The following is a 15222-nucleotide window of genomic DNA, read 5'->3' on the forward strand; positions in this document are numbered from 1 at the left end:
TAATTTATAGCCAATGTGTGTCTGTCATACTAATTTTAACTAATGATGTATTTACATGCGATCATACATTTTCTATATATTACAAATAAATGTTTTTAAATTAATAAAATAATGCTCACAAGAGTCACAAATATAAATTAAGTTATTATTTTAAATTCAATTCTGAAAAACAGTATGTAACAAAACATAATTTTTATCTCTTTAAAAATGATAGTGAAAATTATGTTATTTGAAGATTGAATAGAAGGGAATAAACAGCAAATTGACAGTCGTTAAACACGATATAGATATAAGGTACAGAGAAGAGTGACAACTAAAAATCGTGGTTGTTGCATCCAACATATGGTTAAGGTTAACAAATGTACTAAAAAAACTTGACACTTAATATTACCTGTCAGTTAAAGGAGTAATCACAAGTCTGTCTGTGCATCCCAGGAACTCGTTTTGATAAATAAAGTCGACATCAGTGATGCTCACGACACATTTATCTGTGTCGTTGTTGAAATAAAATCGAGATTGTTTCAACCACTCAAAATCAAGAGGTGTCTTGATGTGCATTTTAACCTGATGATAAAATGCAAAGAGTGTTAAAATATTGCAACCTATAATGGCAGCAATCAAGCAAAGGAAAAAATTAATTTAAAAGAAGCCAAAATTTAAAGATGTTTTTGAAGAACTAGGAAAATACGTTTCATTAGTTTTTTTTCTATAAAATTATATTTTTAACACAAAAGTAAAGAGGTGGAAGTTTGATACACAAAGCAAAAAAGATACAACAAAAAAGTTTAGGATGTACCAATTTGTATTATAGCTACTAACATACAGATTAACATTCATACAATGTCTCACCAAATCATTAAAGATATCACGCTGATGCACGTGAATCGTGATAAGAGTTTCAAACTTGATCCGATCAAACTTGGTGAGTTCTTTAGTTGTCACGGCAATCAATGTATTGAGGAGATCAAGGAATCTTTGGTTGGTGATTGGCATGATCTTCTTATCATGACGAGCATTGGAAAGAGCTTCCTCTGCATCTCGTGTCCATAACATTTGAAGAGCAAGTAAGCCGACCTGATGGTTTATATGAAATTTGATTAATCCATTAAAAAAAATCCTTAAAAACACTTTTATACCCACAAAGTTACATATGTGGTACCATGTAAGTGGCACGAGATGTATGAAAAACAAAACATTTATAATTATGAGTTTTATTGCCATGGGAGGATAATCCAATTACGTTCAACCATTCCAATAATTAATACAGGGTGTAAATACTAGATTCCTATTCTATATAACTGCATATGTATTCATCAGTGCATAAACTTTGTCGTTGCAACTTTGTTTTATTATATTAAGATATTAAAAACTAAAAATTAATAAGTTGAAAACAAAAAAAATAAATAAATTTAGTTAAAATGGATTATTTTTTACTCACCTGAGCAGGAGCAGTTTCCAGGTAAGGATGGATTTGGAAACCAGCATCAGATAGTTGTATGGCAGCATCACGTATAACAGCATGTAGTGAGTTCTGTTGCTCACGAAGTAAATCACCCAACCATATTTCAACATTTCCTTTCGCAACCACTTGTTTCTCAAGCTTATTATAGAGAAATTATTTTAGTTGAGTTGTACGCATAAATAATTTACATGTTACAGCTAACTAATCTTAGCCAAATGAAGTTAATAAATACTCATAAAGGCTGTGAAAGTTTACTAATAATGAATTATTATAGTAGTATGTGTGATAGTGTTTAAGTTTCTATTCCCCACTGCGTTAAACTAAATGTATGGCCCGTTTGGCAACACTATTAATTATTGTGCGACGCGTAAGCTTCAACGCGCGTAATCAACATTCCTGTGTTTCTTGCATAATCCTTCCGTACTCGTGTAAAGTCCTACTGTTGTGTTAGTCTTACTATTGTGTTTTACTGAGACGTTCGTTTTAAGTTGAATAAAGCCTATGATCAGTTTCGTTCACTAATAGGTTTCCGATAGTATGCAAAGAGGCAAGGTTAAAAGCTAGGCCAAGGGTAATAATATAGTGTGCTGTATGGTTCAACCAAGCCATTCAGGCAGCAGCAAAGTAATAACAAAGGATAAATTAAGAGAATAAAAAATTGTGTTGTCCTACCATGATAGTTTCTCCTTCTTTAGACACAACAGCAAGCATCCGATCGTAATCTTTTTCATGAAAATCCACTTTGTTGACGTTTTCAAACACCCCAAGTAAGTGACTTTGTATGGAATGTGAGTCACTTGCTTGACCAAGGATCTCAAGAAGAGCGGGGTCTGATACGAAAAAGAAACGGGGAAAGACGAGACGCTTCTGTTCCAAATATCTGTGGAAGTGCAATAAATACTCAAAATATAAATAAACAGCTATTCTAACAGGTTGGCAAATGAAGACGAACACTGGTATATTAAGGTTTAAGTTGTTATACCTGAGGGCTATTTACCTAGGTTCTAGATATATGTGGAAATGTTCTAAATGAAAGTCATACTAAAAAAAGAAGAGACAAAGCAGAGTTACAATGATTAAAATGGAAAAAAAAATCAGTTAAAATAGTTATGATAAAAAAACAAACATGACAGTCCGAACAGAAGGACAAAAATAAGCAAACCATTAAGGTATAGAAACACACATACCCTGTTAGAGATTTCTGGCACTGCTCGAGTTGTTCAAGTAGATGAGGTAGAAGCTGTCCAAGTGTTTCATCTCCAACACAGCATTGAACCACATTGGGTGTTTCATGAGCTCGTGTCATTATTTTCACCCACGATTTATCAATGTTGGAAAACCTTTTCGCTTCCTGTTATGTAAAATGCGAATTATGTCTTTGTACGTACTGGTTCATTAACAGCACATATAGAAAAAATGGAAGTAATAAAAGTTCTGAAGTGAACATCTTTCTTAGGAATACTTATACTTGTATTTTGGCTCTTTCAGCTAAAAAAATTAATCTTTTTTAGCCTAAAAATAAAAAAACGTGGGAAGAGCCAAAATACAAGTATAAATAGACCTTGCAGCAACAGTGTATAATTATTAATTACCTTAGGCAACTGCTTTGCAATGTCACCACCCACAAACACAGCTTCCAAATAAACCCACAAGTTTTGAACAATCAACCAGTTCTCTGAATAATAACAAGGTTTAATATTATAGAGTAAAGTATGTCAGTTTGTGCATCCTACCAATAATATCTGATGTATTGGAAAGCTTTTGAACCCACAGCTGGATCTTTGGTTTAAAGGGAGCGTTATACCTGGAATACATGAACGATTTAATAAATATAACTTATTTATTCTAACGGTTTATATTATACATCTGAGATCGGGTTAAAATTTTTAACTATGTAATGTTGCTAGTGAAAAATCCCACCTGTTGCTCAGTAAAGATCCAAGGATCATAAGGCTGTCCTCCAACATCATAACGATCTCAGATGTTTCCTGACCTTTCAGGAGCAGCTCACCTGTTATAAGATTGATGCAATAACTTTAAATATTATCTTATTTATTTCACCGGACCTCTTGCTTTGAAAACACTGAAACTTAGTATGTTAGCACTCCATTCAGCAACCACAACATTAAGTTTTGCTTCAATGTCCTTCTCCTTCACTGCACTGATGCAAATATCCTCAATATCTTCTTTATATTTAAGCAGAGGAGCAGCCATAATGTTGCGAAGTTGGAAATTCTCATTTTCTACCAAATATATAATATTTGAACAATACAATAATGAAAAGGGATTAATTCACATTAATTTTTATTTATGCTTATAATTTAGAAGAAAAACATTACTAATGAAAAATACACTAATAAAAAAACAAAAGTACGCAACAAACTGAATAGGCCCTTGACAAGGACCTTACCCATCAAGAATAAAAAAAAGTAAATATCCAACAGATACTAACCAATGTCAAAAGAATATCCAGTTAGGTTTTCAATCCTCTCCCAATGCCTCTTCTTCATTGCTTTATCTGACATGAGTTCAAGTAAAGGGCATGTCTCGTTAAAATCATCAATTTTAGTTTTGAGATCGTTAAAGGCTTGCCACTCCTTCAAACCTTTAGGAAGCTTGCGGCATCTGAATAAGAATGAATGGCACTTGTTCATTGTGCTTGTGTAATGTTATATGATAAGTGCAATAATTTTTCATTTTTGTGGATGATTGAACATAATATATCGAACCTGATGTATGTGTAATGTGTTACAATGTGGTCCTCTAGCAACAGAGCAAATGCACCGGACAAGACATAATTGAAATACAGGTACACTGACAGGCATACTATATTACAATGTAAATTTTAAAAAAGAAAAAAAGTATATATATATATATATATATGTATTACGAAACTGATTAAGCTGTCTAATTGTTTGTAAAAAAACTTACCTGTTTTGAAAGTCCAGCAACTCCTGGTTGATTTTATCAATGTCAACCTCAGACCATAAGATATCAAAATATCCATTTATAGACTTCATGACAGCATTGTAGAGTCCGTATAACTTCTGTAGCAAGTTAAGTTCTTTCTTTGAGCGCTGCAGTGCTGGGTATTCAGTGACTTGTAATCCAAATAACTCCTCACCAGCATTGTATGTTTGGAACTTTCTCCAAAGATCATCAAACCTAAAGAAAAGTGGTGGTTAGCTAGTGCTTGATAATGAAAGTTGAATTATTAACTTATTACAATACAGTGTTCTTTTTCTAATATAACTTCATTAATACAGTAACGCTGCTTATTTTCATCAAGCTAAAAATAGTTTAATCCAAGCATTCAAAATAAATAAATAAAACTTTATCCTCGCATGGCTGGAAAACGACAGTTATTATAACAGAGATGTTCTGTTTCAAACACCTTGTGCCCGCTTACAAGTTACTGGGATGTAACTTTGTGAGTGATTTTTGAACTAACAGTCATTAAATGTACTAATATACAATCAGTCATTGATGAATAACAGAGTAAAAAACAATCCACACAGCACGATACCTGCTTTGATAAACTTGTAGTCTGTCACTTGCTTCCACAGGAGAAATCCCATCAGCCATCGGTCCATTAGCATCATAAGCATCTTGGAAGGCAGCGGAATCAACATGAAACTTTTCCACTTTCTCGATGAGATCTGATCGAAACTCAGGTTGCACTTTACACAGTTTGTCTGAAACCTGGTATAAGTGGGGAGAATAAGATAATAATTTGCTTCAGTTGCTACCGGACATAACAGAATATTGGAAATAGTTTACTGCTTAAAGATTTTCTGGTTTATTTTACCAACATTTTGTCAAGTCGGTATCTGGCGAGGTATCATCAATTTTGAGTGTAAATTTAACAGTTTTTACCCAGAAAAGCTATTTGCCAATTTTTAATTGAAGTTAATATTAATAGTTAAAAAAATGGTATTAGAATTCAATGTACCATGTTGGATTGAGAGAGTAGTTTATTCCAGCTGTATCTCAGTGTGTCAACCTTGTTGATTTCTTCATGGTTCACATTTACATTGAACTTCTGCATGATGGCGTATGCTTCCTCAACAGGACCTACATAAGAACATACTTGATGTTAATATTGAATATATACAAATATAACAGTCTAAGCCAAAGAAATCAAACCTCTTTGAAAAATTACAAAAACGTTTTAAGCAGGGTATATTGATTTAGCAATGATTAAGTAAATGGATTACCCCCAAAAAAGATTCACTGTTGTGATATATTTAACGGACAGTTCATAACAATTTTTAACTGTTGCAAACAAAACCACCCACCAATAGTAAAATCAATCTTTGTAAACTCATGTTTGATCGTATCAAGTGAATTCATTGCTTCCCTGATATCATCAAGGTCTTTGATTGGTCGCGTAAGTCGTTTGGAATATTCGTTGATGAAATCAAACACTTCTTCCATCTTGCTTCGATATTCAATGTTTAAGCACTTGCATAGGCTCACCTGGGTGTTAAGAGAAAACAATACAGATTAATGACATTTCAGCAAGACATAAACAAAATATAAAATGCATCATCTATTATGTACAATATATGTTTGTAAAACAGGTGTTATTTAAACCTGGCTATTTAGAAGAAAAAAATCACTTTTTCGGTTTTATAAGATACTGTTACTTCAAAGGTAATTATTGGGCAGGTAATTACATAGACTACTTCTATAAATGATTATAGAATACTATCCTCAGAAGTAACATTTTCCAAGGCGAAATATACATGAAAAAAGTGTAACTAAAATAGGTAATTGAAGCCATTAATATTTAAACAAGCCCAAACATACTTTCCAAGACTTAGTTTCAACCACAAGTGACATCTTGATATTAGCTGGAAGTAACTGCAGTGGTCCAACACTGATGGAGTTAGGAAGAACATCTACACGTTGATTGATATCTTCATATTTCATTATCTCAGCACGGAACTCAGTTAATAATGGGTTGGTTGACATGAACCTTATGGGAAAAAATTTCTTTTAGTCATCCAGTAAGATGACATAATGGTTAATGTGACTTAGCACAGAGCATAAGAGTTTTTGAAAATGTTATTATTGTGGGCATGTGTGCCATGGGGCAAGACACTTAACAACAATTAATTTAGGCCAGTGACCTCTTATGTCTAAATTGTCAGTTATACATTAAAACAAATATACAGAAAATCAACCTGAAAGTTATATTTATATGTGGTAACCAGTAAACAGCCACAAGGTGTATGAGAAAGAATACCCATGTTATAACAACAGTCATTACGCAACCAAGTAAGACTAAATAAGTTACTCATTCAATAACTGATGACAATTGTGTAGATAAAGTGACTCACTCCTTCACTGCTGTTTCTCTCTCCTCCTCCCAGAGCATCTGGAAGTGATTAAATTGTTGAAGATTCTTTGTCACTGGTTCCCGAATGTTGTTCATTGCACTCCCCAACATCATCACTAGTTTTGTGATGTCTTTGTGCTCAGATATCGCCTGAAATGAAACCATATTAAAAATGTATGTTTTAAAAACTTAATAATTATAAATTCAGCCTAGACATAAAGACAATACATTTAATTTTAGTTTGTAAAAAAAAACTATCAAAATGTAATTGCCTTATAATGATTCTGCAGTTTATCAAAGGAGTTCTGCAAAGTCATCTGACTCCCCATTTTCTTTCCATCCTCCCGTTTGTAATTCCTTCCAGCAGAACCTCTTCTTTCCATCTCCAGATCAACCTCATCAGGTTGTGCCTGTCCCCAGCACACAACTCCCTTGCTAACTTCAACAATGCATCTGAATACAAGGAATTATAAATGTAGTATGTTGATTTTTACAAAAGTTTACACTTCGTGTTGGAAGTATCGGGTTAAATAAAGTCTTACTGTGTACTGTGCAGCTCATATTCTTTAAATTAATGAAATTCAAACAAATATTATTGCTTGTGTTAGGCAGTTTTCATCTTGTAAAAGCTATTGCATTAAAAGAAATAGTTAAAGTTGAAGAAGCATTGTATAAAGAATCAAGATACCCAATGTCTAAAGACACGCATGCACAATTGTTAATGATTACACTAAGCAGAGGTAGATGTAATGTACACAAAGCTGCTGTACCCCACCTTGCAGTTTCATTGATAGCTGATTGTACTTCCTCCAAGTTAGGCTTCAGCTCTACATTAGGTATAGCTAGTTCCACATTAGATACCAACAGTGGAGCCATTCCTTCACGTACAAGTTGTATACTGCCAGTTGGTGCGTTAGTTAACTGGTCGGACATTCTTCGCCCATATGCTGACTTGGGGTAGAATACCCTAAGGATTAATTTTTTTTAATACTTACAAAAAATACTAACTTGTAATAAATAACTTATAGCTTATATCAGTAAAATAACTTAAGTAAAAGACAATTTTACCTGCGTTTAATGAGATCCAATGACTGCCTTGTGCATTTGAGCAAAGCCTCCAAGGTTCTAGTTTTAAAGTATTCAACTAGTTCCTCACATTCAACTGCGAATGCATCATCCTCATTAAAATCAACGCTATCTTTATATTTGGATTTCGAACTCACAGAACTTTCCATGTTAAATCTAGAATGTAGTGGCACATGAAAAAGTGTTGCTGATTAAACAGATTGTTTACTTACACAAAGTCAGTCCTTCCAGAATGCTTTGCGAAGACTTGTATTAAGTCGTGAACAGCTAACTCAATGTGTTTGCTCTTCCGATTCAGGTATTTGGCCATTGCATCGCAGTGGTCCTTTGCACTAAAAGAAAACAAGCGTGACTAAACCCGTATGAACGAATGAATGTGACCTATTCATCCTCGTGTGTAGGGCAGTGTCAGTTGTTATAACATGGGTACGCACCCGTAACATCTGGGCAAGAGGCAGGTGAGTTGACCATTGTGCCATGGTGCCCAACAACAATTAATAGATTTAAACAAACATAGTTTACCGGCCGAGAAATTCTTGGATGGTATAAGTTATTTCATCCTCCAAGTCAACTAGAGCAGTGGTGGCAATATCTTGCAACATTTCATCAATACGAGCTTCTTTCAAATCATTAACATCACGAATAACTCGATTTAGTTGGTTCAATACTTTCTCAACATTGTGGAAGTATAACTGCATTTGTGAGAAGATAAACATGCATTAAAATTTAATTAGATTTTAAAGTTGCTTAAAAAATACAACTTCAAGCTGCTTGTGTTGGACAGTGTTATATATTTCTCATTACAACTTTACCTTATGATTGAGTGAGCTCCAAGTTATGAAGACAAGTCCGTTCCTTATTGCCCGATCCACTTGATGCAGATGTTGTTTCATCAGAGGCATGAATATACTTGGGATGCTCTCCTTTGCTTTGTCATAATCACCAAGCAGTGTTTCCAATGTTTCCTACAAAAATACACAATTTAAAAACATACAATATACGGAATAATATTACCTACAAAATTAAACGAGATCTAGAAAAATTGTGTTATTTTTATACATACCTTTGTGTTCTTAAGGTCGTCTATTTTTCGCAACAAGTTTGTTGCAACCTCAGGCACTTCAAGATCCATCTTATTCATGCACAATGCTTCTCTAACCATGGCTGGCACTTGGGGATCATAGTTGATGTGAAGCTGCTTTGTTTCAGGGTGACGGACTAACAATGTTGCCTGTTGATGGGAAGTATGGATAACATATTCCGCACCATGGGATAGTACCACGTCTGTATTTAGCTTATAGGGTTCAGGTTTGAATAAAACAGAACACCTGTCTAATAGAAATAAGGACAGGTGTTATCTTGCTACGCAAAGATAAATACGTTACATTTATTCATAGACAGTAATAGAGACAACAACAGTGTATTGTTTTCAGTAGGTGTATACCTGTAGTGCGTATTTAATGTTGTCAGTTTCTCTGCACCATGCACGGTAGTAAAGAACTTCAAACTCCATTAGGATTTTACCCATGCGGTTGTAGTTTTTAACCAGTGTTTTACCATCTTTCTCCTGAAAATACATAGACGCTAAAAAAATACGATTTATAATACTTAGTGTATATGAAATTGTTAGGGGGTTGGTGAACTGGACACAACTTTTGCAAGAATTGTTTTAATTTAGTTATTACTTTTAACAATTCCGGAGCAAACTCTTGGAAAACCTCCATAGGTTCTTCAATCTTTCTGAAGAGTTGTCGAGACCACATAATCTTTCCTGCAATGGGGGGCATGTCCCTAGGGATGGGAGGATCATCACGGAACTTCTGGTAGAGCTTCTTTATTTCATCTATCTCTTGTCCAAATGTGCGGAGTATGACGGCATACTTGTCAGAAATATCAGACTAAAATGATAATAGACAATTAAATATGCATCCAAGCCATCTAACCGTACAGATTCTGTTATTCTGATCTTTACCTGAAGACATGGTATTTTTAGTTTTTCAAAGCGTTTAAGAAGAAGCAAAGCTTGTGCTGAAGCTTGTACACGTTCAAAGCATGAATCCATGAACGTTTGAAGCTGACATTCAAGAGTGTAGATTGACTCCTTGAAGTTCTCAAAATCATTATCAAAGTCAATTTTTCTGAACAAGAAACAACCTGTTAGTTACATATACTCATAAAGTTGATGGTTTTTTAACCTGTGATCCAGTATGTCGTAAGGCTTCTTCTTAGTATTGCTAACAACAGACTGAAACTTGTTTGCAAGACTATCAATGCCTTCTATTTTGCTCTCACTAAGCATTGAAAACACTTCGATTGTTTGTAGCAATTCTGTGATCTGAATTGAGATTTTTTTAAAGGTAATTTGAAATATGGTCTGGTATTTCAGCTTAAGCCAACAAACCTTGTTCAGTCTTCTACAAAAAGTTTCAAATTTCCCGAAAATATACATTTCGGAAAAGTCTAAATTTTTTTCGGGTCCAGTTTGCAAGTCAACCTTCATTCTTTGAAAGCCATTGATGTATTCTTTATAAAGCACAACACAATCCTACAAAACAGCAAAAATTAAGTGTTAGCTGCAACTATCTCATGTCACATAGATAACAAAACAATTTGAACAAACAAACCAATAGGCTTACATTAATCTTCTTTTTCACTAAAGCGCTATCTTGATCCCATATTCTCCTTTGCCCATTGTCTGTGATGTACTTTCGGCAAGCTGTTACCATCTGGTTAGTTACCTAAAACATTTAATTTTAGAAACAGTTATTTAGTAGAAACACCGATTTTGGGACCGGCTTTTCTTATTACACTTTTGTGTCAAAACTTACTTTAATAAACAGTGAAGTCATTCTCTGTGATGTATTGTAGTATCTTGAAATGTTCTGTATCATGCTGATGATGTTGATCAAAGTTGGAATGACTTCAATCATATTCACCTTATAACAAAAAACTTATCATTTTTGGAAAATGTATATTATATTTATATATTTTTTTTTATTCCAAGCAAGTAAACTTACAGGATCTGAGTTGTACAGTGGAGTGCATGCCTTTTCCAGGGAGTACAAATATTTGACATTATCTTTTGCTTCATTTGCATGATCAGTTATTTGTGCATCCATTTCTCTCCAGAGCTAAAACAGGATTAGTTAAAGCCAGTTTGTAAATTTTAGACTAACTGGTGTTTACCTTTAAAACTTTGGATTTGGCAGCATGCAATGTGTTGATAGCAGCCTTACATCTGCTGCCTTTGATATGTTCAAGCAGTGAGTTGAACTTAGACATAAGAAATCTCCAATGTTCTAACTCAGCTAGTGGTCCAGTGTCATCAGCTTCTTTACGCATCTGTTCACTTTCTGCAAGGACCTGAAGCAAACAAGAAACATTTAAACAGAATTAAAAACTGAAGTTGTGAAAATAAAAGATTTTACAGCCACCTACTTGTTCAATTTGTTTCCGCCAACCAGATACAAGTTCTTCAAGTTTTGAAACAATATCTGGATCCTTTGCTGCTTCAGCACAATCAGCAGCAGATTTAATGCTATCAAGGTCAACATCCGTACATTCAACAAGTCTAACTGCTCCATCCACATTCATCTGTGCACCTGGTAAGAATAATTGGCATGACAGAATCTAATATTTATATAGTTAAATTTGGAAAAAATTAATGATGTAGCACCAGTAGGCCTACTGTCTATGTATTCATTTGAATATAAACATTTCTTACTGTCAAGATAGTGTACAAAGCTTTCCACATGGTTGATGAATGCTTCTTTTGTTTTCTTTCCATGGGGAGTTTCAGTGAGATTGCCCCAATTCTCCATTGCTTGTATTGTTGGGAGATAAACTTTTGCAAACAGTTGTCGTATTGCAGGTAGAAGGCCACCATTGTCTTCCACATCAAGCACTCCGAAGTTTATTTCCTATTCACATATACAATATAAATGAAGTGGTATTGTAATTTTTTTTTAGATTCAGGATTTTTTTTTACATTTTTTTAGATTCAGGGAAGTAAAAATATGCGACCGAAAGCTGGATAGAAAAGTGGGACCCATTTTATGCAACATATTTCACTACATTATTCCAAACTGTCTTTTCAAGGAGTTATGAGGAGACTTGTTACGATGTCAGTAATATTGAGTTGGCAAGATTAAGTACAACATAAGAGCTAGCTACTATTATTTTACCTCATGAATATTTCTCATTGAAAGAGCTTGCTCTCCTCTTGGTTTAATGAAATATAAACATTGTCCAGTAATTGGTTCTTTCAATCCATCAGTCACAAAAACTCTTTTCATTTTATCAACCTTAGGAACAATTCTTCCAGACTCTGTCAAGGACATTAACCTTTGCTCATTAACATAGTATTAAAATATGTCTGCCAATCTGCGTAACGTTAGACTTACCCAATTTGGGCGATTCTCCATCTTGGTGGAAAAACATAAGAGCCTTTCTTCCATTTTTGTCAATAAAGGAATCCAAAATATCTATTTGCTTAAAAAAAAGGGGCACATTGATTTTTTTTGTAAAAAAACATATTAAAGAAAAAGTTATACATACGTCGGAAGAATCCAGAATAAATTCCTCTACTACATTGTTCTCCATTTGAAGATGTTCAGCAACATAATGAATGAGGTATTTATGCATGGGAGTTAAACGAATTTTTCGCTTTTCCCTTTCCTCTCGGAAGCGGGCCTTAAATGACAGAACAACAAAAATTTAATGTATTCGTTCCAATTGATAATGTATTCGTTGTCCTAATGTATTCGTTCCAATTGATATATTTGTACCGGGCACTTTTGTCCATGTGGCGAGACGCTACTGCGCATGCTCAGTAGATCGGAACAAATACAATGACCACTCGGTCCAAAAAAATAAATGAAACTTACTTTATCCTCGTAAGGTCTGAAACGACAGTCGCTGTAACATGGGTGCACACACACCTCGTGCCATCTTACGAGTTACCATGTATGTTTGTGGGTAATTTTTTTGCTTTGTGATTGATTTTTTTGGGGCAATTTATTTCAATGTATGGCTGATAATTCGGACAACCCATTATTAATTAACCACTAGGTTGGACCAATTGCCATTAAGTGTCTTGTCCAAGGACACATACGCCTCCAATGGTAGCACTAGCAGCGACAAGGCTTGAACCCATTAGCTCTGGGTTAGAGGCAGGTACGCTAACCACTTTGCCATGGTGCGGGAAATTACTCGCTATGTCTGATGACATCAGAGGCCAACAGTACAGATACTGATAGTAGATATATATCTTAAAACGGTGCAAAATGTGTTTAGTAATACTTTGCCCGGAACGTTTTTCAGCCGGTACGTATTTATTGGCGATCGTATTGTATTTGTTCCGACCTACTACGCATGTGCAGTACCGACTCGCGACTCCGCCTTACGCAATGGTTTCTCGGCGCATGTTCAATAGCGTGCGGTACAAATACATCAGTCGGAACGAATATATCACGACACCGCAAATACCGTCCAGCCACCGTTATGTTCATAATTGCAATATGAACGAAAAACCATAAACACCAACCTGTTTTTCTTTTAGCGTTTCTGTATAGTTGTATACTCCGCCTGCGAGACTTGCTCTTCGCTGGGAGGGTCCGGCGTTCTTAACATCCCTAATACGTTTGTTCACTGCGCTCGGAGCTGTTGGGTTAGGCGCCCCCTTATCATTAGGTGCCTTCGCTCCGTCCGCCATAACGACGGTAAAACTGCTTTAAAATATTATCCAGTTCTACAAATAGGTACTGTTGACTAAAGCAGAACTACAGTACGTTAATATATTATATACATTCTCTATATTGAACCAAAAACATCCTACTGAATACAGCTGGGAACCGACCGTTCTAAATGTAAACAACTTTTAAACAAAACAAACTTTGATCGCAGAAAACATTTTTGGATATTCATCCGCATAGAGGTAAGGTAATCTCGAGGACAATTCTATTTATTGATATAAACGCTTTCCCAAACAACTGTATTTTTTATATGTTATTAAGAGTATTTGGTTTAAACATATATTAAGAAAAAAAAGACAGTAAAACTTCAATTCGATTTGTAGGCGCAAGTACATTAAAATTGGAATTCCTGAATTATTGCAGTGTGATTTCATAACTTCTATTGTGTATCACAATTAAAAATAATTTGCATGGAAACGTAACAACTTTTTCTGAAGCGTGCATCACAATAACGCAACATGCAAGGCACGTCAATGTTCGCTAGACAGAGATAAATAAATATTACAATGCATTAAAACAAGACCATGCTGCAGTATAGCACATTTATTCGGTGAATAAGATAAGATTTAAAGCTAATTTAGAGTCGGTCGAACAAAGACAAAGCGAGATTTTTCAAAACGTATTGTACCGCAGGCAGTGGTCGCGATTATTAGATTTTTACGCAAACAGTTTCTCGCATTGCTCATGCTTTCCTGACTATAGCAGTGAAGTTTTATAATACATTTTGCGACTAATTGAAAATATGTATTTATTCGCAAACTTTTCTTGGTATAGTCGTTATCAAAGAGTGATCACCCACACCATGATGTATACGTCGTGCTTGTGTTGCGATACAAATTCCTATATGCAAAACTTATTCCGGATAAACTCGGTCGTGTATTTCCGTATCAATTAGAATACAATTTGAAGATCAGCAAGCCGCGGTGGAGGTGGAGTACAGTCTGTGAAATCAACCACGGCATAGGGCAGATGTCGCGCCATTATTCCCTACCGCAGCAGAAAGTGCTGTCGTATACCAACCGTCCAAACTCCAAAGCGTATTGCAAGTTATTTTAAAAAATCAGATTTAAATGAATGAAACTTAGATTTAATACTCTTCGGTATTATGTTGCAATCCCACAAATCCCAGGATAAATTGCCGTTGGGATTCCAAGTAAAATATGTCGCCGTGGTGATGAAAGCTGAATATTACGGACTCTAGCAGACCCGTATAACAACTTCGGTGCCGTAGCACAGTTGGTTAGCGCTTCTGGCTCTAAGTTAGAGGTAATGGGTTCAAGGCTCGTCGCTGCTACCGTTGTGGGCAAGCGCTGCAACCCAGTGGTCAGTAATGGGAAGTTCAAACTATCAGCCACACATAAAATAGGAAGCTCCCCCCTAATAACAATTATTCAGAAAGAGGCGTACATTGTGAATCGTAATTAAGCAGGTATAAACGCCTGTGTTATAACTACTGTCGTTTTCCGCGCACGCAAGAATAAAATAAGTTACATTCATTTTATCCATATTTATACTAGAAGAGTGTAAACAGTATACTCTGATGTAAGCCTATATTTACAACGTAATACATAAAAGAC

The 15222-nt window shown here is 35.0% G+C and overlaps 1 protein-coding gene across 1 annotated transcript in view; it reads right to left on the minus strand.

Annotated features, from left to right (window-relative positions):
* LOC149738871 (dynein axonemal heavy chain 8-like) overlaps window positions 1-13835 on the minus strand; it is a 35829-nt gene extending 21994 nt beyond the window's left edge. Inside the window, exons 1-38 of the mRNA XM_089875448.1 lie at window positions 13438-13835; window positions 12450-12584; window positions 12296-12383; window positions 12077-12219; window positions 11617-11812; window positions 11331-11494; window positions 11079-11255; window positions 10910-11023; window positions 10721-10828; window positions 10529-10630; window positions 10294-10437; window positions 10088-10227; window positions 9865-10030; window positions 9578-9790; window positions 9337-9459; window positions 8956-9123; window positions 8705-8857; window positions 8415-8584; window positions 8105-8224; window positions 7875-8048; window positions 7582-7773; window positions 7079-7259; window positions 6808-6956; window positions 6275-6443; window positions 5761-5941; window positions 5415-5536; window positions 4989-5164; window positions 4394-4627; window positions 3915-4087; window positions 3529-3705; window positions 3383-3473; window positions 3196-3266; window positions 3055-3137; window positions 2650-2813; window positions 2135-2342; window positions 1439-1600; window positions 850-1074; window positions 392-564 (exon numbers count right to left, since the gene is read on the minus strand). Coding sequence (XP_089731574.1) covers window positions 392-564; window positions 850-1074; window positions 1439-1600; window positions 2135-2342; window positions 2650-2813; window positions 3055-3137; window positions 3196-3266; window positions 3383-3473; window positions 3529-3705; window positions 3915-4087; window positions 4394-4627; window positions 4989-5164; window positions 5415-5536; window positions 5761-5941; window positions 6275-6443; window positions 6808-6956; window positions 7079-7259; window positions 7582-7773; window positions 7875-8048; window positions 8105-8224; window positions 8415-8584; window positions 8705-8857; window positions 8956-9123; window positions 9337-9459; window positions 9578-9790; window positions 9865-10030; window positions 10088-10227; window positions 10294-10437; window positions 10529-10630; window positions 10721-10828; window positions 10910-11023; window positions 11079-11255; window positions 11331-11494; window positions 11617-11812; window positions 12077-12219; window positions 12296-12383; window positions 12450-12584; window positions 13438-13605 — 5897 coding nt within the window. The 5' untranslated portion in view covers window positions 13606-13835. The remainder of the gene's footprint in view (window positions 1-391; window positions 565-849; window positions 1075-1438; window positions 1601-2134; window positions 2343-2649; window positions 2814-3054; window positions 3138-3195; window positions 3267-3382; window positions 3474-3528; window positions 3706-3914; window positions 4088-4393; window positions 4628-4988; window positions 5165-5414; window positions 5537-5760; window positions 5942-6274; window positions 6444-6807; window positions 6957-7078; window positions 7260-7581; window positions 7774-7874; window positions 8049-8104; window positions 8225-8414; window positions 8585-8704; window positions 8858-8955; window positions 9124-9336; window positions 9460-9577; window positions 9791-9864; window positions 10031-10087; window positions 10228-10293; window positions 10438-10528; window positions 10631-10720; window positions 10829-10909; window positions 11024-11078; window positions 11256-11330; window positions 11495-11616; window positions 11813-12076; window positions 12220-12295; window positions 12384-12449; window positions 12585-13437) is intronic.
* Window positions 13836-15222: the final 1387 nt, after the last annotated feature.

The sequence above is a fragment of the Ciona robusta genome, chromosome 3 (genome assembly GCF_009617815.1).
Source record: "Ciona robusta chromosome 3, ASM961781v2".
Lineage (NCBI taxonomy): Eukaryota > Metazoa > Chordata > Ascidiacea > Phlebobranchia > Cionidae > Ciona > Ciona robusta.